This window comes from Mya arenaria, chromosome 7 (genome assembly GCF_026914265.1).
Source record: "Mya arenaria isolate MELC-2E11 chromosome 7, ASM2691426v1".
Lineage (NCBI taxonomy): Eukaryota > Metazoa > Mollusca > Bivalvia > Myida > Myidae > Mya > Mya arenaria.
Window position 1 is genome coordinate 51872909 of NC_069128.1, and position 26118 is coordinate 51899026.

Consider the following 26118-nt stretch of genomic DNA (forward strand, 5'->3'; position numbering starts at 1 on the left):
AGCTACCCATCAGGGAGGACAACATTGTACAGTGCGCCCTGTATTGCCTGACCACACTGGTAAGGTGGCTGAAGCAAAGTCGTTGTCCACACTTCACGATATCTGCAGTAAACTTGTTTGTTGGAAAACTCAAGAGACCAGACTATCACACTCTGTTGTCTGCTTTTTCGGATATTATGGGCGACAATCTCATCTGCTTGTCTCTGATACAAATGGATGATCTAGCGGCAAGACTGCAACTAGGACCACGAACTGTGTCGACAACATCAGGCAAGGACATAAATATTGAAATATATCGGCATTTGTTAACATGTTATTTTTCAACCAGTGACATCATTGAATTGGTATGTTCCAGTGGAAAACTTACTTTCACCGCTCTCTAAGATTACCTGTTACAGCTGATATTGCTTTATAACAGACACTGTGAACCAAGCATTGAGAAAGAAGCAGCAACAATTATGTTACAGTTACCTGCGAACATTTTAGCATCTGCTCTGGCTCCTGAGAAACTGCGGGTAAATCAGCCGATTACAAGAACATGTAATATAATAGGAGTAACATGTATATCTGCTTTCATTCGATTATGACCTTCTGTCTGGCAGACTTGAATGTGTGTCCATGCTCTACTGCAGTGGACAGTTCGAGGCGGTAGCTACAGCGTTAAATCATTATGTGTGCCTGTTGGAACCATATGTCCTGAAGCGGCCTGAAAGTGAAAGACCAAATGAAGATTTGCTTGAGAAATGTCTCAAAACTGACGATGACCTTGCAATGTATAGGATATCAGTTACAAGCTGTGTAATATTCACTTCCTGGGAAACATGGGTTGTGCCTGGCCACCTTTTATGTGAAATGTACGAAACAATATCACCAACAGATGATGACTTGATAATGGAGGATAGAGAACGACAATGGCTGAAAATGCGGTTATTGACAGTATAGCTTTTCTCTACTTCCTGCAGTACCTCACACATAGACAGCTTGACCAGCCTGGCAGGAAATACACGGCATTACAGAATCTACAGAACTATATGTACCTCTCTAGACCAGGAGGTGTAGGAGGACATGTTGAGACAGTGTGTAATTTTCTTGGACACTGCTACAGCTTGAAAACTGGATGGATGTATCATGACATTACTGCAGTGAGTCTTTACGTGCCAGACCAAGAAACAATGCTGCCAACTGGCATTTCATGAGAATGCTTAACCAACAGGCGAGGCAGTGATAGTTATATATTTTTGTCAAATTAGAAGCACTCTTTACTTTTAAAATATAAACAGTAATTCAATAATTCATAAGCATAGCAGTGGATAATAACTCAGCAATCGATAGGCAATGTTCCATGTAATGAGCAGTAAACGATACACGTGTGTAATACCTTTAACAGATGTTGGAAAATGCAACAGAAAATGCTCGATTGTCTAAAAAACTTCCGTAACGTTACTGAAAAAAACAAAAACTGGTTAAAACCCCAGTAAATTTACATTTTACTGACCGTTCCAAGGCGGTACCTAACATTCCTTTGTAAAAATACCTAGTTTTGTATATATATAGTATGTATGCACTGTGCTGCTTGTAGAGTTTTGTGCTGTTTTCGATGTTTCTTGTTTGTGATTTTATGTTATATGTCTTTGGCGTTTACCCAGTGCCATTTAACGGGGTTTATGTTTAAACATTTTGCTACTGAGCTTGTTTCTGTAGCTTTTCGCATAAATATTGAAAACAATTCAGCAAACATTGTAAAAATGTCTTTTAAAAATGAATATTTGCAAATTTATGTTTGTTGTTTATTTATAAAGGTATAAAAAAATTCATAAGAAATTTTAGTAAAAATTATCTCGCCAATATAATAATCAGTGAACGAATCCTTTTAATGCAAAACTATAAACAAAGCCATATCTTGGGGGACCGTATTTGCTTGAAATTCTGCAAACACTAAATAATAACACAACATCATATTTCATGAATGTTTTTATCTGTGATAAAGACTAAATATTGCACAAAGTAACATACAGTAAAGATTTTATGATAAAATGCAACGGTTGGCATCACAATATTGTGTAATTAGGCACATACAATACAAGAGCACCACAAGACAACCCCTTATACCAGTCTTGTTAACATTTCAGTTAAAAAACAAACAAACAGCGTAACTCTGACAACTTTGGAAGTAAGAGTTATGGTCATTGCGATGAATACATGAGCGCATTGTTGTTGGCAATATGTGTACCAAGTTTCAATTCATTGACAAGTTTATTATTATGAACGCTGCGCCGACGAGAACCTGAAAGCAAGTAGAGAAACTTTCTTAACATTTGTTGAGAAAACAACATGTATGTTCGAAATAATTCATAAATGCCATTCAAACATTTCAAACCAATACAAAACATATGTAAATGCTAACAGTAACCAGTTGATACAGATATCATATAGAAGTATATAACATTATAATACAAGTACATTTATATAACGAATACTTGTTTGTTTTAGTCTTAGATAGAATTTAGCAATAAATTGAGTGAGCACTATAAGTTATACTTCAAGAGTGGCTCTGCCACAAGTGAGATAATTACTTTAGGTGTTCACGAGTTAAAATATATCATAAGCATACATCGAAACAAACATTTTTACTATTTTATTTCTTGCTTATTATTCATCAAAATAATTAATTGATATTTCATTAGAAACTATCAAAACTTCTACCCAAATGATGTATAACTGGAAATGGCGTTATTCTTCCAAGCACTGTATGCGTTTAATAATATGTTTGTTTTAAACAGTGAACCAGGCTGAAAAAAGAATACCAGCGAAATAACGTTTGAATAAACTCACTGTTTCAAACTGTGAGTTAAACAATATAAAACCTAGGATTATTTTTTGATAAACTAACGAACAACTTATTATTTGTTACTAGGAAGAGAACGATAATAAGAACTGCCTATTCCCATAATTTATTCAAAGGTTGATGCTGAAGAGCACATACATGTTAACTGTATAATTTATATGTTGAATATTTTTTTCAAAAGACTTCAGGATGAAGATTCATGTTTCGAACCAAAAAAAAGATATTTTATTAGGAAAAGAGCGATTAAATAAACTGCCTTTATCCATTATACTGAAAGACATGGACATGTATATCAAATTTATGCTGAACATTTTTAACAGACCCCTCGAAGGTTGCACCGTATTATACTATGTATAGGACGCACTTTTTTACCCCTTTTAGCTTTATATATGTTATAAATACCTTACCAACCTAAATTTTTCGGCTCCGATTTTGACATTTTTCCGCTTCGTTCAACCTTTGTTTTTTGGGTTTTCACCCGTTTTCTCACCCGTTTTTTGTTTTGCCTGCGTCCTTTCAATGTTAGCGTTCTATACATAGATACATAGTATAATACGATACTTGCAGATGAAACATTAAATATGAACATAATATAACTGTATGGAGCGTCTCAAAAGGCATAAGAAATGAGGTGAGACTTATATTTTGTAAAAAGTTAAAAATGAAATGTATCGTTATAACAAAATATTTGTCTACTAAGGAAATACAAAAAGAAGATCCATAATTCATGAACACAATCTATAAGCAATAAAAAAAATACATTCTATGCATAATTCATAAACGTTTAGAATAATAATACCATTGCAAATTAGTTTTCAAACAATTATTATGATGTAAATGCTTCCAAACATAATCATGATGTATACTTTAAAACACAACGGCCTAAGTTTGTTGCTTTACACTAAAAAAAAATTCTTTCAGAATTAAAATATGATATTCTTTTCCTTTTTTAAATATATATTTATCTTTTTATTATCATTATTGTTCTTATTCTTATTTTTATTTCTATATTTATTATTTTTTATAATTGTCATTATTTTCATTTTTATTATTATTCTTTATACTATTATTAATTATTGTTATGATTGTTATTATTATTACGAAATGTATTATTATTGTTGTTGTTATTGTTGTTGTTGTTTAGTCTCTTATATAGTTTTTTTTTCATGCAAAGACGGATACTACATGTTTATCATGTTACAATTTGTTATTTAAATTTAACATCATAATTTAAAATACTGGGTAATTTGAACGACAAATCTTTTATCAGTAAATGCATCATAGTAAAGGACAGTACACATGTACATATAAAATAAGTAGACAATGAGGGATCATCACATTTAACTACAACAGGTAAGTAAACAATCGGTCTGAAATCCCTACATACCATTGTCACTTTTCTTATGTCTAATTTGTTTACACATTTCTTCATTGCATTCACTTGCTCATGCATAATGTGTGTTTATTCTCAAGTGTATGAGTATTATTTAAAATGAGTCTTGTTAAACAGGTGGACACCATGCAAAGGACACATTGAATATATCTAAAAACCTGTGTTGTTATTAAAATAGACTCTCTGTTCTATATTATAATGATAACCTTATCATTTTGAATATTGATCCACTGTCCATTAACATAAAATGTAAACAATGGACTGCTTGTCCTGAATTTTGTCAAAGTTAATAACGATGTTAACGACATTGTTAACAATTTTCATATCTTTACTCCTCTCGCACAAAATGGACACACTTGTGATTTGCAATATTTCTAACAAGGTTTGAGTCACCTGTTTCAGATTTGCACGTTTTGTTTATAAATATTATGAGCATATTACATAAAAGTTCACGTTTAAGTTAACAACAATGGGGTTAACAACGTTGTTAACTTTAACAAAGCTGTCAACGATCAGTCCAGTATAAGTTAGGAGAATCTCAACATAAACAAAAAACAACTGAAATATATCTACAAATAAAAACACTATATAATATAAACAAACAATATTGTGATACATAAGGCCTAAAAAAAAATAATGTCTGTTTCGGGTAACCCGACCCTACCTATAAAAATGCGCCGACCCTAACTATTTTTTTCCGTTTCTGAGCAAAAAAATATTCGTTAGCGAATAGAGAGTTACGAAGGGCGGATATATGAAGATTTTAATCAGAATTATTGTTTATATGATAAAACAAAGTCAGGCAATGACAGTAATGTAGGAAAGACTGCCATGTGCAAGAAAACACTCGAAACTTACGACAGATTTTGAAAAAAAAATCAAAAAATAAAAAAAAATCCCTACCTACCCTACCTAGAAATTTTGGGAAGGTTACCCTAAACAAACAATTTTTTTTTTTTGCCTAAGCATTGAATAAGCATTGTTCCAAAGATCCTATATAGAATATCTGATTGTACTTAGTATTGAACTGAGAATTTTTTAGCTGTAGCTGGTTGGCATGGAAACCAAAACATCATTATTATTATTATTGGATTTAAAGCTGCACTCTCACAGATTTATTGTTTTTACAACTTTTTTTTTATTTTTTATCTTGGAATTAGCATTCTTTTACATAAATATCTGGAAACCAGTGATATAACCTTGTGACGAAAGAGCAGATTACAGATTTTAAATTTACATTCAAAAATTGATGTTTTATGGCTTAAATAGTTATTAACGCTATAAAAAAACCTATTTTTTTAGCTTTTTCCCAAACAATTGAGTTCTTTTCTATTGTGAACTAATTCATATGTTATAATCAAAGGCATTGATGTCGAAATAAGCTGATTCTGAGACAAAAAAATTAAAAGGGTCAAAACTGGTGATATGCATGCTAAACTATCAATATTACACTGACACATATAATTATCACCATTTTCTACCAGTAAACTTGGATATGTAAACTGATATGTCCTAGTCTGTAAGACTTTCTTTTAGTATTTTCCTAACAAAAAGCCACAATTTCTTGAATCACTCAAATACAAGCATAACTAACTGCCATTCATTTATTCCATCCTACATGGGTAATTTCTTTTGAATCCTGAGTTTCATTTATCAGCAAACCACCCCTAGCCAATTGTATAAAACGTTGATAAGTTGTAACCGGTCAGTTTAGTCTAGTTTTCACATTAAATAATATGATTGGTTCGTAATAATTACTTGACAAAATATTGACCAATCAATAAACAGTTTGGTTAGCTTTGACAAAACCAAAAACATAACCTGTTTTACAATTGGCTGTATCAGTTCACTATTGAAAGTTTATTCACAATTACGGCAAACGAGTGTTGTGCCAATGCCAACTCCCATCTGTTGTATTTCAGTCAGAAAATTGGCATAGCTCAGCAAATATTGAAGCCAGACTCAATTTTCCTCCTGTACATGAGCATTTTACATGAGCATAATTATTTACCCTAACAAAATTTGTATGAAATTTTATTTGATTATCTGGATCTTTTTGAGTGTTTGTTATAAACATACCGAAAACCAATGTTTGCGAATAGTCTTTCATGTTAGCAAGTATCAAGTTTTTTTCTTTAGTCGTGCTATTTTGTTGGGTTTATTCAGCATCCAAATGTAATATTTGTAGGGTTAGAGCAAAGGCCGGCATAACAACATATTACAATAGAAGGAGTTGAGTCTGTCCTGTGTCACCAATTTGTTGTTTTTCTTTCATCAGCGGACTTCATTGTTAGCTTTTCTTCCGATAATGATAAGTTTGCCATCGCGAAGACCAGCCATGAGTTGAGTACATGAGTTTGTGATGGCCAAGCTGTGTATAGGGACATAGAGGGGCAGGCATGTCATCTGTCGCAGTCTGAAAGCAGAGTATTATATTGCTTTATTTCACTAAATTAATTGAGAAACTTCTTCAGCCTTGTGCAACTACTGGTAAAAACTAACCCCAAGACCCTAAGCTTTTTTAGCCTCAAAATGTGGGTCAAATAAGGTTATACAAAGTATTCTTTCATTGTGGTTTGGGCATGACAATTTATACATATTTATGATGGTTTTGTCAGAAACTATGGTAGTCTAGTTCAAAAGCTGCTGATTTATTATAAGGGAGAGGAGCAGTACTAATGTATCAACTTCCCATCCAGATTCCATACTACCCCTGAACACAAATTTAAAAAAAAAATAGAACCAACTTACAAGATTTTTGGAATACTTTCAAAATAATTTTCTTTATTGTTTAATGAGAAAGGTACATTTCCACATTAAATTCTGACAGCTATAATTATTGACTACAGTCGAACCTCGTTGGTTTGAACTTGCTTTGCTCGATTTCCTTGTTGACTCAAACTGATTGAAATGGACCGATTTTGTTTTTCCTTTGCAAACAACCCAGCTTAGCTCGATATTCTCGAAGCTGTATTTTGGGCTGTCCCTCTGGTATTGAGCCAAACAGTTTGGACTGTATGTGATTATACAAGCTATGACTTTGTACCCAGTAAGTCTTGAGGAAAGTTAAGCTTACTTGAGCAATGCTTAACTTACCCAAATATCTCATACACAATGATGTTTCCCTCACTGTCCCCTGTGATGAGGTTTTCTCCCTTGATGATCATGTGACCAAGGCCGTGGTCGACCTCCCGGGAAATGATCAGCTTCCCGTTTAACGAAAACAGGTACAGGGTCGTCACAGTCTGAAATGGTGGTATTAATAGGAATCAACATCAAATTTCTTCTTTTTTTCAAGGAAATGATATTAAAATTTGTTCAAACTTATTTATTTTCATACAATTGAGCAACAAGTGTTAACAACATTACATTAATCCCTCTCATTGGCAAGATATTATGTTAGACTGTGCTGTGATGATTAAGTGGAGTGGTTAAAATATACTTGTATCATCGACATTGCAAATATGACAAACAATTTAAAACATAGTATACATAAAGTACAAAGTGGTGTAACCCAAATCTATTTTTACGTATTCAAACCTTAAAAAATAGAGAAAAAAACACATTGTTATATATGTTGTAACCTTTGACTGTACTGGCTGAGATTCGTGGCAGTAAATGACAATGTGACCCATCTCATCTACAGCGATCATGGGGATGTTGAGATTATAGCCGGGGGAGGTCTCTGGACGTAACGTTCGCATGTAGTGACCCTTCCTCACGGTGTGTACCATGACAGTGCCATCCTGGAATATTACTGGACATGACTGTATGTATAACATACCATTAATCATTGTGTAACTTTTCTCCCCAGAATTCTTATAAATAAAATGCCAGTGTCTTATAAACAGTATTAGCCTTTTGACGTTTTTTTCTATAAACAATTTCAGGAAGATTATCAGAGTATTCGAGTGCTGATTTAACTACTCGTTGCCATTCCAAATACATTCAGGTAGGTGTTGACGAGACATCCAACGCACTCTCCCCACCATTAAGATACAAGATCCTTGCTAGCCAATACGATAACCCATTCTTTTATACCCCATCCCCACATACACCCCCATCCAATACCTGATAAAGAAACCCATACCTTGCTAGCTGAGACGGCCATGTCAAGCTCTGAGGAGATGTGCACTGCAGTTACCTCATGGTCATGTCCATATAACGTCTGTAGGGGTTTAGGGGACACCCCAGCACATACACCACCCTGGATAGTGAGAAAGGATGATTATTTTTATACCTCATTGGTTGAATATATGCACGCCATATTGGATTTATGTTTCTCTTGTCCTGTCCCATCACCTAAATCATCATGCCAATTAAACTTCACATTAGTAATAGATACTTATCATGTGTAAGACAGCAGATTAAGACATTTCTTCTTACTTCTGAAAATGACCATAATTGGTGTATTTATTTTAAATTAGTTGTAAGAAATCATCCAAACCCCTCAGTATAAAGCAATTGGGATTCAGCAGAAGATGAAAAAATACATTTACCTGTTGCAGGACCTGCCAAATGACACAAGTTGTGTCCCTTGATCCAGTAATCAGGTGGCTGCCACAGTAGTCTAGAGCCAAACATGTCACAATGTCTGGAAGTAACAATATGGGGTCAACTTTCACCATGTGTCATCTCCAAGGGAGTTAGTTCACAAAATGTTGCTTATTGGAGCTCCTTAGCCCTTTTTCTCGAAAACAACCTCAGATGTATGCCCGTACATCAGTAGAAGTAGAGCCTAAATGTTTTAATTATATCATTAATTAAATGTAGTGTTTAAGCTTGAATTCATTGATCTGAGATTAAAATGATTGCCAGTGAAGAGAATTATTTCTACCACACGATCTTCTTGCAGCGGACTTAAACATACCAATTTCTGAGTATGTAAACCGTCCATATACATCCGAGGTTGTTTCCAAGAAAGATGGCTGAGGAGTTCCGAATATTCGTCCCAGATGATAGAAGTTGTGTCCCTTTACCAAGCAATAAGCTGATTGTCACTGTTGTCTAACCAGGAACATTACAATGTCTGATAAAACAGTTCAGTGGTATATTACTTTGTGTTTGCCATGGGCTGGGGAGGGTTTGGCTACATGCCAATTTACCCATTGCTTAAAAAACTGCATGGACACAATCAAAATGAATTTCACTTGTTAAATGATACCATGTAATACACTTATATTGACAGGACATTAAACTAAATTACCTCCGCTCTCCGTATTAATATAAGTTTGTTTTATGAAAGAATCTATTACATTGACATTCATTTTTTTCTTTATTAATTCTATGCAATATCTTTGATTGGTTTAAATGTTATGAGTATACTAAATCAAGGTGACATAACATCATGCATATTATGAGGCAGCTTGCGGGCAATGTGGTAGATGTGTATACTACTGTTCTGGTGTTCTCACTTCTAGTTTTTAATGAAATACTCAATGTTTTACCTATATGCCTGCAAATATGGGTCAGCTTGCGGGCCTTGCCAATGTGGAAGATGTGTATACTACTGTCCCAGTGTCCTCCGCTGATCAGCAGTTTACAGTCATGGGTGACCACAAACAGCCCCGGGCTTACCGTCAGACCGGGAGCAAAAGGGCTGTTGAACTTCTTCCGGGTCCTGTTTGGGAGAAAACAATGGTAGAAATATCATAGTTTATCAAAGTCTTGGGTGCCTGAACAGTCCTGGACCTCACTGATAGATCGAAAGAAATGGGCTGATGAACTTGTTGGGATAAGAGTGAGGTTGTGCACACAAACTAGTTTAAACCCCCAGTAAATTTTCATTTTACGACCGTTCCAAGGCAGTACCTAACAATCTTTGATAAACATACCTAGTTTTTTATATAGTATATATGCACTGTGTTGTTTGTGGAGTTTTGTGCTGTTGTTCCATGTTTTCTTCTTTGTGATTTTTAGTCTTTGTGTTCTATGTCATTGGCAATTACCCTGTGCCATTAAACGGGGTTAATGTTTAAACTTTTGGCTACTGAGCATGTTTCTGCAGTTTTTCACATAAATATTCTTACGGGTCCTGTTTGGGAGAAAACAATGGTAGAAATATCTTAGGGAATCAACGCGGCAAAAAGGCTCATGAACTTTTTACTTGTCCTTTGGAGAAGAGAAAGAAGAGTTATCACAGGAGATATGAGAAGATAAGGAGAAAAATATGTTGGTAAAATACTGTTTGACCTTTAACCTTCTCTGATACAGTCATGTTATATTCCTCATATATATATAGAGGACTCCCCAGGGATTCAGAGTTCAAGTTTTATTATGATAACACAATCTTGGATGGAACAGCCATTACAGTTGGAAATATTTCCAGGCCATTGGTAGGGCTTTTGATTAGCTACAGGCAAAAATACACAGAGAGATTGCTGGTCTATCATAAGGGCATGGAAGTCTTATTGCTGGCCGCTGCAGCGGCCCGCTATATTTAATACGTGGTGAGTAAAAGGTTTATGGAGACTTAAGAACTTGGATGAAAATAGGCGTCTTTTTTTTCTTAAAAAAATCAAGTACTTTTGAGCTGAAAATGTAGACACAGCCAATTTTTCCCTTGAATACATGAGTTGTTGTTCTTACCATAATGATAGTCTCGTCATTAAATAAACGGTGTCACTTTTGACATTAATAATGTAAACACAGTCTATTTTTTTTACAGAGTTGTCTTTCCTACGTTTGTTTTCGCAACGTTTCTGGGCACGTACTAAAGTGCTGACGAGTTAGTTGACGATATAGAAATAGAGTAGAGTTGCTGACCAATTGCTGACCATATAGACATAGAAGGAAAACAAAATAAGTTTTGAAATTAAAGATTTTTTAAGACTTATTTTGTATAATATATTTTATATACTCCTTGAAGTGTACGTAAAGACGGATGTTTGTGTATTTTTATTGAAAATGGCAGTTCATTGAAATGAACTAAGTAAATTTTTTTTTGCAGGTTTGGTGAAAAGATGAGAATATATCACGGATTTAATTACTTTTTTAGGTGTTTCATTTACAATTGTTTGAACCAATTATTTTAATTGTAAATGTAGCTTTAAATGTTAGCCTCACAACTTGTGGAAAACTATCTGCACTACATCAAAGAATGATCAAAAGAATGTTGTTTGCCAATCCATTATTGACCATTTTAATTAAGAAATGATTTCTCTTAAATCTGTTGTATAGACATCAATATCTGAGTTGTTGTTCTTTTGCTTTCAATGGTTTATACAAATGAACTAGTTCATGTATATGGAAAGGAATTACTTTAAACCCTTTGACAGCTGTGCTTGTGCAAGAACTGTAACTTTGGTTTGCCTTATTTATGTCTTTTCCCGAGTAAGCAAGAGACATATTGATTTAGTGCTGTCTGTCTGTCACAAACCTTTGTCCCCTGTAAAACTTATAGTTGTACTGAAAATTGAAAGAAGTGTTTAATATAAACTGTAGTTGTGCATAGACTAATGTTTTACCAAAATAAGTCTCTTTGAATTCCTACATAGCCTTGACTCGACATCAGCAATCACCAACTTCAAAATATTTACATGGTAGATCTGTTTGTGGGCCCGCTGTGATATTTTGTATCACAGTTTTTCTTGTTTTGTTTATAATTTGCTTACATGACAACACCGAGTGTCTGTCATCTGTGTTTTCCCGTTGAAGAAAGGGCTTAACTCAACATTTGTTTAAGTTATTTTCGATTTATGGCCATTGGAATCATGTGTACAATGTTTCAATTGAATGTTTTGCATGGTGTTGAAGCTATGGCCAAGCTGGAAGTTTATGCACACCGATAAGATTACAAGAAAAGTCATACCAACTTTTCCCTATATGTCATGACTTTGTAGTGGTGTGAGTTTGTGTTGGTACGACTTCTCCTGTTACCACTGATAATGCCCACAATGACACAAAGGCTATTAGATAACCATTTCCTTTTTACTTTGAAGAAAAAAACAAGCTGTAAAACCTGTACTGGTTTTGTTAAGTAAGAAACTTCTTTAAGACATGATAGTACTTATAATGTCAGGCACAACTTTCATTTCGTAATTATTATAAACCTGAACCCAATGAAAATTATTAACACAGCCATGGCTAGGAAGTAAGACAGACTTACTTTATGTTTGTGACAGTCGGATCCTTGTCGAAAGTGAAATAGTTTGAGATAGACTTGTCGTATGGCAGCCAGCCATGTGTTCCAATCACTCCTTCAGCACTTACTGTCACCTGTACAATGGATATGAACAAAGATATTAGGCAGTACTCAATTAATTCTACATATAGCATCAAGTTTTAATTTTAAAAACAACAATCCTGACAGGCAAAAAACAACCAAATTGCCATAGTTAAAAAAATTGCCATAGTTAAAAAAATTGCCATAGTTAAAACAAATCTAATTTACTCTACAATAATTGTAAATAAAAGGAATGGAAATATTTAACTTAACATCATACAACATTTGCATGTCCAAACTGAACTTTTCCCTGTATATGATATAGGGGATAATGGTTTGTTTTAGTGTAAGATTGTAATATATTTCACAAAGTGAGCTCCAAAAGCTATATTTCATGAGTGACATAGCCATGAGTGATATATTCACTTTTCTTGTTCACAAGACCGCCAATATAGCGATCTTACACTGAAACCAACAATTTATCTTTTCATTATAATGTATGCCTTAAAAGAATATAAAATTACGGCAAATTGTTGTTTTTCAGGGCACCAAATTTACACCAAGGTAATGTCATTTTAGTGTTTGATACAGTGAATTCTCTCTTCTTAACTGAAAAATTGCTATGAATCACAAGAAAGCATTTTTCTATAAGATTTAAACATTTTTAGACGGCCAAAAGTTTACCCAGCCCAACGGCCCAAACAACAAAATAAATATTGCCCTTGTGGCTATGCCACTCTTGAAATCTAGCTTTTGGTGAAATATATTACGATCTTACACCTATTATAACACGTGTCCTCTATATCAAACTCTCGCGGCATTTAAGCAATCGACAGTATCCCCATTACGTTGAAACACAATAAAAAAAAAATCATGCAGTGCATAATTATTAGAAACATAAATGCGTTACCATGGTATCGTGCATGCCGTGCTGGATGATCGACCTAGGCTGACTACGCGGAACGTTAATAAACACCAGAGGGTCCGTCTCTGCTGATACCTGTGTTAGAAAAAAAACAAAAACAATTATTGTCAAGATTTTTTTCGTGTTAAAATACCCAGCAAAAATTGCAGCCTATATGATAACGCGGTTTCTATATAATTAATATCTTCTCCCAATCTTTACATGTTCACTTAAAATTACAAGGCTTTCTTGCTGAGCAAGGATAGAATCCTGCTGCTGAAAGACTTGAATTTTTATTTGATTTTTTCTAACAATTATTTGATTTTTTCTAACTATATTTATTTACCTCATTATATAACATTACGTCTTCACTTAGCAGTTTTACATTTGAGAACCCAGCCTATGGGCCCTTTATATTTCTTGGCGATGTCAACAATTACAAATAGTAGTCAAGTAATTACCCACCTCCACAAAATACACCTTCAGATTCTCTAAGAAGAAGAATATACTGAGATGTCTGTCAGTCTTGAAGGACTTGGCCACGATCTCCTCAAATGTTAGTCTCTTGGGGTGAGGGTCCTTCAATAACTGACACGGGGTCTGCCCAAAGTTATTGATCATCCCTTCTAGAGCCTTGCGCTCTATGGGGTTCTTGACTGCATCTAGGTCAACAGCACCTTAACGACAAGAAGTTTTTCTGATTTTACTCAATTTAGCGTACAGTTACAGTACAAAATAGATTTTAGTATGGGCCAGTTTGAATCTAGACTTAGGTGTAGGTCAGTTTAAATCTAGATTTTGGTAAAGGCCAGTTTGAATTTAGATTTAGATATAAACCAGTTAAATCTAGATTTAAGTATTAACGAGTTTAATTAAATCTAGAATAAGGTATAGGCCAGCGTAAAATATATTTAGGTAAATTTAGGTATAGGCCAGTTTTAATCTAGATTTAGGTATAGGTCAGTTTAAATCAAGATTTAGGTTTAGGCCAGTTTAAACCTACCATAGATTTCAGTATAGCCCAGGGCTGATTGTCCAAAACTTTGTTAAAGTTAACAACTTGATAAGCCAGATTGTTGTTAACTTTAAAACGTGAAACATTTGATGATGTGCTTAGTTTGGGTCAAATCAAAGTAAAACCGTTGTCTCAAATCTTGTTAGGAAAACTGCAGATCACAATGGTATTCATTAAACTTACAGAGCAGTAAAGACTTGAAAATTAACAATGATGAGATTAGCAACATAGTTAACTTCAACAAAATTCTGAACAATTGGCACAATGTGTATTTATTAATTAATTAATATGTTATGTTTTAAATTGAAATCAACTCAAATGGATTTCAGGGTCAACAACAACTCAGAATCTGAAAATTAGATTTATCTATTTTAATGAACAGACTAAAAGGTCTTAGAAGGGAGGGTTTTTGTCTGTTTTTTAAGGCCCTTACCCTCGTAAGTACAGTAGTAGAAGACATTGAGAGCATCTATCGCTGCCTGGCCTTTCTGCTTGTATCCAAATATCAGGTCGATCCAGTTGTGAAGGTTGGCTGACACATACTCGCTCTCCTGAAATAAACATTAACCAGTTATTTATATGTAAAGATTTATTTTTCAAAATGATAACCCTTTTGTTTTTATTTCATCTTTATTTAACATAAAAGAAGTGTCTTCAAGAATTTTCCCCATGATATATAAATCAAAGGGGAGTGGAGGGGGGAGGGGGGAGGGGGGAGAGGGGGGGGTCTAATTTGGTGTTTCAATAATTTGCTAAATGTTTTCTTTTTCAAGAGTTTTTTTTTACTTCAAAATGCAATTATCTTTAAGGTTATACCAACTGACCAATTTTAATTCATCAAAATCAAATTGAAGTATATGTTTTGACTAAATCAAACTAGTGTCATAAGACTATTAGCTTAAGAAGTTTCGTGAAATTTGGGCCTGGTGTGCAGGAAAAGCCTTGCAGTTAGACAAGCCCTTTGGCAATGTGGTTATTGTTTTTGCATGTGGAGGAAGAGGTCCTGGGTTAACTCCCCAGTCGAGACACTAACTCTTTCTCTCTCATAAAGGCACTTTAACAAAACAATCAAAATATAACACACCAGAGCTTTCCTGTGTTTATATATGAAGTCTTCAGGACTCTCCGCCCATTTTGGCAGCTCTACATCATTTACTTGCTCATTAGAAATCTGCAGCTTTCCCAGGTCAAACCCTGCAAAATAATACAATGGATTATCTATACTCGCAAGTAACAATTGCTTAGAATATAATTAAACGTTAAACTTGCTCATGTGTAATGTGTAGCTTTCCCAGGGCAAACCCTGCAAATTAATACAATGGATTAGGTATACTAGCATGTAACAATTGCTAAGAATTTAATTAAACATTAACCCAAATGTGTAGTTTATAGGTGTCTGTCTGTCACAGATGATGTTGTGGGATTAGTTCCCATCAAGAACTTTCTCTCTCAAAACTCTCAAAATTGACACTAGTACTAGGCCCATGATTAGAAACAGTACCAAGTTTGAGTGTAGATTCAGACTCAGATAAGCATCTGAGTGTACTGAATGACAACAATCATGTTGTAGGATTAGTGCCACCAAGAACTTTCTGAAAGCCTCTCAAAACGGACACTAGAACTAGGCCCATGATTAGAAACAGTACCAAGTTTGAGTCTAGACCCAGACTCAGAAAATCTATCTTTACTGAATGACAAAAATCTTCCTTACTTCATTCTTTTTACAAAATATATGTGAACAATATTACAACTTTCAATACAGTACAATAATTCAGCAAAGCTCTTCATCACTGCTCTGCTAGAAAGAATGTTACAATGAAATGAAGATTTGCAGTTTAGGTTGAAATCTGAACTCAGTCTCAAATGCGCCTTATACGTTAATAAATGTTCAAAACTCTGACTAAGTTTCAGACTCAGAAAAGCAAAACCATTAAATCTTAAAAAAACCCATTTCTGTTAGATACAATTTTGATTTACATCCCAAACTCCTCGGTAATTTTCCATCAAAAACAACCTCAGATGACTGTATGCTGCTACATCAGTAGAAGTAGTTCGTAAAAATTTAAATAATAGTATAAATAAATTGTAGTGTTTTAACGTGTATTTTGTATATAAATCTAACTTAAAAGTTTAAAATGATTGCCAGTGAAGTGTATTGTAACATAAATAATAAAGATTGCCAGAGTAAAGTCATTCAGTTCAAGTGCTTAATTGAAATTACTACACGATCTACTTGCAGCTTAATTTAAATGTAAAGATGTAAAGATTTCTGACATGGTAAACCGTCCATATACATCCGAAGTTGTTTTCCATGGAAAATAGCCGAGGAGTTCCAAATGCCTTGATTTAGTAAGCTATTCTTAAGCTCCTTTCACAATCAAGCTTAAAGCAAGAAGCATAAATTTAACTAGAACTCAAATCAACATCTGCACCCACCATTGCTGTTATTGAGGAACTCGGGCAGAAAGAAGAACTCTGGGATGAGTTCCTTCACGTCATTGGAGTTGTTATACATAGACTTCCATGCCCCGGGGATGGAGTGGAACTGACGGTCAGACACATCAAACCTAGGGGTATGAGGTTTGACTTCAATGATCAAAACGAAAATGCATGTGATTTGTTAAAGATAAAAAATAATAGCCTTTATAACTGGGTTGTTTAATTAATAGCTAAAAAGGCGCCAAAATATAGTGATTGTTTTATTTTCATCTTTATCTTTTTATATCTCTAATTTTTTGGGGCACAATATAGGTTGACACATTTTTTTATATTTTTTTTAAATTGAAATGCATTATGTTTAACTCATTCAACTTCAATAATAAAACAAAAAGAAACAGCGTATGAAATATGTACAAATAAAAATATATTAGGGCTATTCCATTTAAACATATAACCCCAGCGGGAAGGCACTTTTAAAAAATGCCACCCCCTAACAGAAGCAAATTTACCCATGTGGGGTCCAAATTAGCGAAAAAAGACACCCACCTTTATACTATTTAAATAATTGCCTTCCCCCTGTGGGTTATATGGGTTTACTGGAATAGCCCTTAGTGATATTTTGGCACTTTTTCGTCCATCACCCTATAGTGTGTCCCTTTAAAGTCAAATAAGTTTTAAAAAAAATTTGCATCAACCTTTAATGTTATTATTATTGCATGTCAGGAGCAGAGCAAGCCATTCAGAGTATCAGGAATGGCATAAAGGAGAGAAAGAGTTTGCCAGAAATAGCATTTTTTTTCAAATTTTCAAGACAAAGCATAATAAATGTCCAAATTTCAATGGCTTGTGTGTCACAAAAAAATCAGCCAACAGGGACCTCTGTGTTATTGTTCATTAAATTTGCATTTGCACAGATTGACAGTTTTGAAAACTTTTTTTATTTTTCATCTTGTAATGCATTGATCTTTGGGTAAAAAAAGAATGGTGACAACCCGTGCAGAAATTACCAAGACATTCCTGAGAATTTCCTGGGAATTTCCTGAGAAAAAATCCTGAGAAAATCCCAGGAAATTTCTGGTTTCCTGGGACCCAGGCACGGTATTGGAACAGGAATTTTCCAGGAACTCCAGGATTGAAATTTCTTCAAAAAAATCCTGGGTCCAGGATTTTCTCAGGATTTACCCAGGATCTCTGAGAATTTCTTGGGACCAGGAAATTCCTGAGAATTTCTTGGGACCAGGAAATTCCTGGGAAATTCTTGAGGACCAGGAATTTCTTTTGAGAGGGTAGTTTTTTTCTTGTCCATATTTTATCTATAGTTTCATTAAAAGAAAACCACAACTTCAATTTCATTCAACTTCTTATTGAATAATATTTACAAACAAACGATGATTTCAATATTGTTATTTTCTGGGTAAGTTCCTTTGGCATATGATCTCAAGGCATAAGCCAGTCACACTTGTGTTCACACCGAACCTTTTGTGCTCCACATCTGAAAAAAATATGAAAATTTGTATATTTTATAATTTCTTAAAATAGGCCACATCAGATTAGAGAAATTGGTCAAAGGTCATTGTTAGATTCTAAGTTAAATTTCATTTGTGTTATATCCAATTCAATTTATGCAGATAAATAAATAGGTACTGACTTAAAACCTTTGTTTAAACTACATATTTACATAAAAAGGGTTCCTATAATTCGATATTAACATATTCATGCTCAAACTTTGGTAGTGCTAAACTGCATTTTACATGCACAAAAAATTTAAACTTTCAATTCGCAATTGCATTAAAGAATTGCCCTAATATGCTTATTGCCATGATCTATTATAAGTTAATTATATCAGGAATGTAATTGTTATTATATGATTAATAGATCTACTGCTTCACATTCTAGTTTGAAAACTAAAAACTAAATTCAATAACAGATATTCAGCAACCTACCATGTGGTTGAGCAGAGATTGCCATTCATGTTCTTTAGCTTTCCAACTTTCCCATCATATCTTGTTTGATCACAAGATCCTCATCTTTGCCACAGACACAACATTGGTCATCTATAATATTAAAATTATAAAATAATGCATATATACTCACCAACATGATCATTAGTAATAATAAAAATTATTTACATATGGAAATAATTTCATTTATTAAGACGGAATAAATTGTTTTCTCTTTTTATCTACGATTTCTCGGAAATACTTCCTAGATACGGGTAAACACACGTGGTTGCCCGGAAATCAACATGCGGAACGCTCCGGTCATCCGATTACTTGACCACGTGACTAGCCCAGCACGTTCTTTTCTCGCTAACCTTCGAAGGAGTAACACGTGGGAAAAATACCGAAAAAATATTATTTATTTGTTTTTGAGTTAAGTTAAAAGTTTGTGAAAATGCCAGGACGGGGGAGAGGAGTTAAGAGGAGGAAAACTAGGCAAGCGGAAACGGAGCCAGAGGAAGAGCTGAGCAGCCCGCTGGACGACGTGTCCAAAGGTAATAAAAACGTTGTTGACTTTGAAGAGATTCTTCAAAGATCAAATGTGTTAGAAACAAATACATCGTTTAACATAGGGTGTGGTGCGGTAGCGGGGAATACCCCCGAACTTGTAGCAGCGTCCTCCACCGTAGCTCCCCTGCCTGCCCCCATTACACATCTGCCTTGCGCGCCGGGGGGACCTAGTCCAATTAGGTTAGCCCCCGACGACGTAGCAGCCCACGTCCCCGACCTAATTAGAAGTCAGATCAGGAGGGGAGAATTCGTAAATTTGGCTCTGCTTCTGAAAGGTTCGCTCGAACTTACCGATTTCTGTTCGGGAACAACTTTACAATTGACGGCGGAAGGCCAGTTGCTCTCTAGGCCGAGGGAATGTAGGGATAAAATCGGCACGATCGAGAAATGGACCGATGCTTTTATTATATACATGTCCATATACATTCAGGCCAATCCATCTAAAGCATCCGAGCTACTGCAATACATGTGGACGATTAGAGAATGCGCGGGACGCCAGGGCGGGCTGGCGTGGCGCAGCTACGACGAACAGTTTAGGCTACGGCAGGCATTCGAACCCTCATCATGGGCACATATTAACACGGACTTATGGTGGCGATGCATGTTAATGCCGGCCGCGGCCACGCCTGCCCCAAGCCCAAGGGGAACCTTTCCAAGCAGAATGGCGAGAGTGTGCCATTTTTTCAACATAGGCAGCTGCACGTGGCCTAACTGTAGGTTTCGGCACATTTGCTCTTCCTGCGGCCAAGGTCACTCAGCATCAGTATGCACATTATCTAACCGCGTACCACAGCGCGCCCAGTCATTTCATACGTCACAACATTTCAATGTCCCGCGCCAGCCCTTTCGCGGGCGCCATCCCACCTCATTCAATGACAACATTAGGGGAGCAACACCACGTCATTTCTAACCCGAATACTTGGGACATCGCGCTTTCACCAATCGATTTGACTACATTACACATTCACTTATCTTCCTATGACGAACAGGAGGCAATTTTCTTAGAAAACGGGTTTAAACACGGGTTTAGTCTGCAATACCAGGGCCCTCGCCTGGGTAGGGAAGCCACTAATCTTAAATCAGCCAGAGAACAGCCAGATATTGTAATCGATAAAATTAATAAAGAAATTTTAGCTGGCAGAGTAGCGGGTCCTTTTGTTGTTAAACCATTCAAAAACCTTGTAGTTTCACCCATAGGCTTGGTACCAAAGAAAGAGCCAAATGAGTTCAGAATGATACACCACCTATCCTACCCTGCCGGATCCTCAGTAAATGACCACATCGATCCGAAAAACGCATCCGTACAATATACAAGTTTCGACGAGGCGGTCAAAATGATACAAACCCTGGGCAGGAATTGTAAGATTTTTAAAGTCGACATAAAGAACGCATTTAAATTGCTACCGATACGACCGGAGGACTTTGAACTCCTCGGCTATAAATTTAATGACCGGTATTTCATTGACAAAACACTTCCTTTTGGCGCTTCAATCAGCTGTGCGACTTTTGAGCGTTTTTCAACTTTCCTGGAATTTTGCGTAAAAATCAAATCAGACTCGGGAATGCTAATTCACTATCTAGATGACTTTCTAGGCGGGGACAAAGACACAACAGCGGCTAACGCCCTACTCCAGTTGTTTATAGAAGTAATGCAGGAATTAAAAGTCCCCTTAGCCCATGAAAAAACCGAGGGCCCTACAGAGGTCTTAGTTTTCCTAGGTCTCGAACTTGACACAAGGGAAATGGTAGTACGCGTACCGACGGAAAAAGTCGAAAAAATAGTGGGGTATATCCAAAATATCATGGCCAAACAATCAACTACTCTGAAAGAAATGCAATCACTGATCGGGTCCCTCAATTTTTGTTGTCGTGCGATACCGTTAGGGCGCCCCTTCTGCAGGAGACTGATTAACTCAACATGCGGTCTAACCAAGCCTTTCCACCACGTCCGTTTAAAAAGGTCCGTTAAGCTAGACTTAAAATTATGGCTCAATTTCTTTAAAAAATTCAACGGCATTTCAGTATTTCATGACCAATTCTGGCTAACAAACGATGACGCAGAGTTATATACGGATAGCGCCGGGGGAAACGGACTAGGATTTGGCATCTACTTCCGGGGGCACTGGGCATGCGCACGCTGGCCCGAATCATGGGAGAAGGAAGGTTTACTCAAAGATATCACCGTCCTAGAGATTTTCCCTATTATGGTTGCTATTTTCATTTGGGGGGAGGGGCTCAGAAACAAAAAAGTAAGATTTCATTGCGATAATATAAGTGTCGTCCACATCCTAAACTCATTTTCAGCCAAGTCGGATAAAGTGATGGATATTCTTCGGGTTTTGACATTGAAATGCCTCCAGTTCAATATTCTTCTGAGGGCGTCTCACGTACCTGGTTCAAAAAACTTAATATGCGATGCCCTTTCACGCTTCCAGATCGCGCGTTTCCGAAAGCAAGCACCGGAAGCGGACGCGGAACCCCATCCCATCCCGCCCCATCTTTGGGAAATCTTCAAAAAAGAGCTGACACACTTTTGCGATGTTCTTTAGCAGACAACACGCGCAGGACATATACCACAGCGTTAAACGCGTTCCAAGCATTCCTCGCGAAATATAACTTAAAACAAAACATGCCGATACCCGCACCTTATTTAGTTTGGTTCATAGCATACTGTTTCGAAAATAACTGCGCAGCGAATACAATAAAAACTTACGTGGCGGGTTTAAATTACATACACAAAATAAACGGCTTTCAGGACATACACTCTATGTTTGTGGTCAATAGGTTACTCGAAGGTTGTGTGAGAGCTAAAGGACATTCGCGGGATGCGAGACGCCCCATCACAAAATCAATATTGACCGAAATCATCGCAGCATTGCCTAGTGTGTGTTATAACGAATTCGAAGCTAAGGTTTTTAAGGCAATATTCTCAATGGCCTATTTCGGCCTCTTCCGCATCAGCGAACTGGTAGCGACCACACTTAGCGGTTCGTCCAATCAAATTAAGCGAAAAGACGTAGCCATCACAACCAACGAGCAATTCATGTCGGTGACCTTACGAATACATAAAACCAGTCAGCACGGTCCACCGATCACGTTGAAACTCCCCCGGGAAAAAACACACCCATGTCCAGTATTAGCTATGTTAGAGTACCTGTCACTTAAACCTGCGGGAACATCAGCCTTTAGTCACAGCAACGGACTTCCGGTCACTAGACAACAGGTAACCGCTGTCTTAAACAAATGTCTAACGAGAGCCGGCCACAGTACCCAAAACTTTAAGACTCACAGCTTCCGTATCGGCCGTGCGACCGACCTAGCCATACGCGGCGTACCAGAGACAGACATTATGAAACTTGGTCGTTGGTCGTCCCAAGCATACAAGAAATATATCCGTGTGTAAGCTAGAAGGGGCGATATCTGGGCCTCACGCATTACATTCGTACAATTAAATAACATTTATTAACGAATAGAATATACAAAACCCGCACTGAAATACAAATACAACGCAACCCTACATTAAATAATTATTTCACTCGTAAATATAGATATCTGGGTTTTGGGCGACTCGCTACCCAGGCGCGCGGGACGGTACGCACAGGAGAGGGGCTCGCCGAACCTGCGGTTGCCGCGGACCATCGCCTGGCTGGGCGTCGGGGGCATCGGATGGGAACGTTTCCGCAGGTCCGTAGAATCCAATGTCCTTTTGTGCGAGCCACCCAAAATAATAGTTTTGCACCTAGGCGGCAACGATTTAACTGTGTTTCCGCTAACGAAAATATTTAACTCAATTACTCGCGAAATACGCTACCTTAGATCCGCATTTGCCAGCGCCGTTATAGTCTGGGTAGATATACTAAATAGATTTCAATGGCGAAACCCACGCCAGTTAACGTCATCACAAATCAATAAAAAGAGAATCCGCGTTAATCGCCACGGGCGCAGTTGGGTAAGGTCGACAGGCGCACACGACACGCTATCCATAGATATAGGTTTAGATACTCCGGGTTTCTTCGCGGCCGACGGCGTTCACCTGTCGGCAGTGGGTAATGCTATGTATATCGACGCACTAAGAGATGTTCTGCTTAAGCACATAGAATAACGCTCCGTAAAGCGCAATTACATTAACATAATCTCGCGGTTTAAATTTTTTTTTTTTTTTTTTTTATATATATTCAGAATTTTGGTGGATAAATTTAGAAAATTTATTGTGGCGTAAAATTCTGGCGGCAGGCGAATAACAAATCTTTTAAACTGAATTTAGCCAGATTTCTAACCAATACTTATTATACAAGGTCTGCTCTCCCAAACTGCGGGTAAAGGAACTTCGGCTCAATTGTCTTACTCGTGGTGCTGGGACTGCATTCCAATTAGTTCTTATTTATTTGCATTAGTTAGGTAACGCCGTGCTGTAAATGTGTTAAACGTGTCTATGTGTAAGTACGCTTGCATGCAGGTGCCGGTGCTTTGGTTCACCGACCAGACATGTGTCAAGCTTGTTGTGTCATGTGTATAAATGTACGCTTGCATGCAGGTGCCAGTGCTCTGGTTCACTGGCCAGTCATGTGTCAAGCTAGTTTCCGTGTCAGTCCCCAGACTTGCATGTGGCAGAAAACCGCGTGGTGTTTTTCTGCCCATTCAAAACATGTGTCAAGTCAGGGACGTCTGTTTGTTTTACTGTACGTGTATGCACGGCGAAAAATTTTCACTTTCGATACGCATAACTTGTTCAACTGGTGCCGGGATTTTACGTCACAAGCCACATGACCATTTACGCCACTCTGATAATCTCTTTACTATATATGTATATTGCATTGCTATGGACAATCGCATTGCTGGTGTTGTTTCGTTTTGTTACATAATAAACAATAAGTTATTGTATGGTTTGTCTGATTTATTCAAATCCATTTAATAATAAAAATTATTTACATATGGAAATAATTTCATTTATTAAGACGGAATAAATTGTTTTCTCTTTTTATCTACGATTTCTCGGAAATACTTCCTAGATACGGGTAAACACACGTGGTTGCCCGGAAATCAACATGCGGAACGCTCCGGTCATCCGATTACTTGACCACGTGACTAGCCCAGCACGTTCTTTTCTCGCTAACCTTCGAAGGAGTAACACGTGGGAAAAATACCGAAAAAATATTATTTACCCACCCACCACACCCGATTAAAATATTAATATAATCTGAATGACCCGTATGAAACATCACTTCAATAGTGTGTACATGTTAATCTTTCATAATGCCGTTTCATTCAAAATGCTGCTGGTGAGTTCTTTATAATTGCAGTTTTCGGCAGCTTGCGTTCTGAGAGACAGCACATCACTCGTAGCAACATCAGCGAGCAAGCTATGCCTAACTAGGGGCCCAAGCCACTCGGGTTCCAGCTCACACCGAACACCACCGGACCAGTCTTCAGAAACAATCATACCAAGATAGTGCAGTGTGTCGCCAAACTAACCACTTATCAATGGTCATAGGGAGCATACGGCAATGCCTTTTTGTTGGAACAATGCAGACACAACAGTGTTTTAAAGCTTTAAACTACGAACATGTACTCTTTTCTTTTTTTTTCTTTTTTTTTCTTTTTTTTTTTTTTTTTTTTTTTTTTGTCCTTTTAAGTCGTGTGGGCGTAAAATTCTGGCGGCAGGCGAATAACAAATCTTTTAAACTGAATTTAGCCAGATTTCTAACCAATACTTATTATACAAGGTCTGCTCTCCCAAACTGCGGGTAAAGGAACTTCGGCTCAATTGTCTTACTCGTGGTGCTGGGACTGCATTCCAATTAGTTCTTATTTATTTGCATTAGTTAGGTAACGCCGTGCTGTAAATGTGTTAAACGTGTCTATGTGTAAGTACGCTTGCATGCAGGTGCCGGTGCTTTGGTTCACCGACCAGACATGTGTCAAGCTTGTTGTGTCATGTGTATAAATGTACGCTTGCATGCAGGTGCCAGTGCTCTGGTTCACTGGCCAGTCATGTGTCAAGCTAGTTTCCGTGTCAGTCCCCAGACTTGCATGTGGCAGAAAACCGCGTGGTGTTTTTCTGCCCATTCAAAACATGTGTCAAGTCAGGGACGTCTGTTTGTTTTACTGTACGTGTATGCACGGCGAAAAATTTTCACTTTCGATACGCATAACTTGTTCAACTGGTGCCGGGATTTTACGTCACAAGCCACATGACCATTTACGCCACTCTGATAATCTCTTTACTATATATGTATATTGCATTGCTATGGACAATCGCATTGCTGGTGTTGTTTCGTTTTGTTACATAATAAACAATAAGTTATTGTATGGTTTGTCTGATTTATTCAAATCCATTAATAAATGAATGATAGCTCAATTGTAAAATTGTAAAACTAATTTAAAGAAGAGAATATTAAGTTACATGCAGCTTATACTTTCATGTTTATAATAGCACTTGTGCATATATTCATATATTTACACACAAGACTTCAAAACATCACAACATTGTGTTAATGGAGGTAAAACAGAGCATAACATGTAATGTTTAAATCAGATAATGAATTGCAAAAACATTAACTTAATCACTAACCATATTGTTTTTATGCTCTTTTTACTGTGTAATAGTATTAAAGTTACATGTTGAAACTGTTCTTACCTTTTAAATGATTAGGAAAAAGTTTTATCCATCCAAAATATGAAAAGCTTCAGAAACCACCATGTTTACTTTCTTCTCCATACATTTGAATTTCCTACACAAATGAATGTTAACCTGATGCTGATTGGCCAAGATAAATCTCTGCCGGAAGCTTTCTGCCTGACCTTTCAATGGGCTGATAAGCCCAGGATGTGAAACACCTGGACTCATG

At 36.6% G+C, this 26118-nt stretch overlaps 2 protein-coding genes and 1 long non-coding RNA gene across 7 annotated transcripts in view; 2 read left to right on the top strand and 1 right to left on the bottom strand.

Moving 5' to 3' along the window:
* Nucleotides 1–4784: 4784 nt before the first annotated feature.
* The window catches only part of LOC128240176 (neurobeachin-like protein 1), a 76543-nt gene continuing 55209 nt past the window's right edge, over nucleotides 4785–26118 (bottom strand). For 3 of the 5 annotated variants that reach the window (XM_052956694.1, XM_052956695.1, XM_052956693.1), the window contains 12 exons: nucleotides 16758–16888; nucleotides 15406–15515; nucleotides 14755–14872; nucleotides 13772–13983; nucleotides 13313–13402; nucleotides 12346–12455; nucleotides 9686–9858; nucleotides 8738–8832; nucleotides 8329–8445; nucleotides 7823–7984; nucleotides 7335–7483; nucleotides 4785–6654 (listed from right to left, as the gene is read on the bottom strand). In XM_052956694.1, the coding sequence (XP_052812654.1) occupies nucleotides 6513–6654; nucleotides 7335–7483; nucleotides 7823–7984; nucleotides 8329–8445; nucleotides 8738–8832; nucleotides 9686–9858; nucleotides 12346–12455; nucleotides 13313–13402; nucleotides 13772–13983; nucleotides 14755–14872; nucleotides 15406–15515; nucleotides 16758–16888 (1609 nt within the window). In that variant the 3' untranslated portion in view covers nucleotides 4785–6512. Of the gene's footprint in view, nucleotides 6655–7334; nucleotides 7484–7822; nucleotides 7985–8328; nucleotides 8446–8737; nucleotides 8833–9685; nucleotides 9859–12345; nucleotides 12456–13312; nucleotides 13403–13771; nucleotides 13984–14754; nucleotides 14873–15405; nucleotides 15516–16757; nucleotides 16889–24841; nucleotides 26108–26118 lie in introns of those variants that run through there. The other 2 variants (XR_008262074.1, XM_052956696.1) reach the window with 2 other exon arrangements.
* On the top strand, nucleotides 7908–9657 carry LOC128240178 (uncharacterized). Its single transcript, XR_008262075.1, has 3 exons — nucleotides 7908–8007; nucleotides 8129–8190; nucleotides 8747–9657. It is a non-coding gene; the product is annotated as an uncharacterized LOC128240178 (long non-coding RNA).
* LOC128240177 (uncharacterized) lies at nucleotides 18876–20182 on the top strand. Its single transcript, XM_052956698.1, has one exon. The coding sequence runs from the start codon at nucleotides 19155–19157 to the stop codon at nucleotides 20178–20180; it is 1026 nt and encodes a 341-aa protein (XP_052812658.1). The 5' UTR covers nucleotides 18876–19154; the 3' UTR covers nucleotides 20181–20182.

What these genes read in the sequence shown, in the direction of transcription:
- LOC128240177 (XM_052956698.1), top strand. Translation starts at nt 19,155, where the DNA reads ATGCCAGGACGGGGGAGAGGAGTTAAGAGGAGGAAAACTAGGCAAGCG.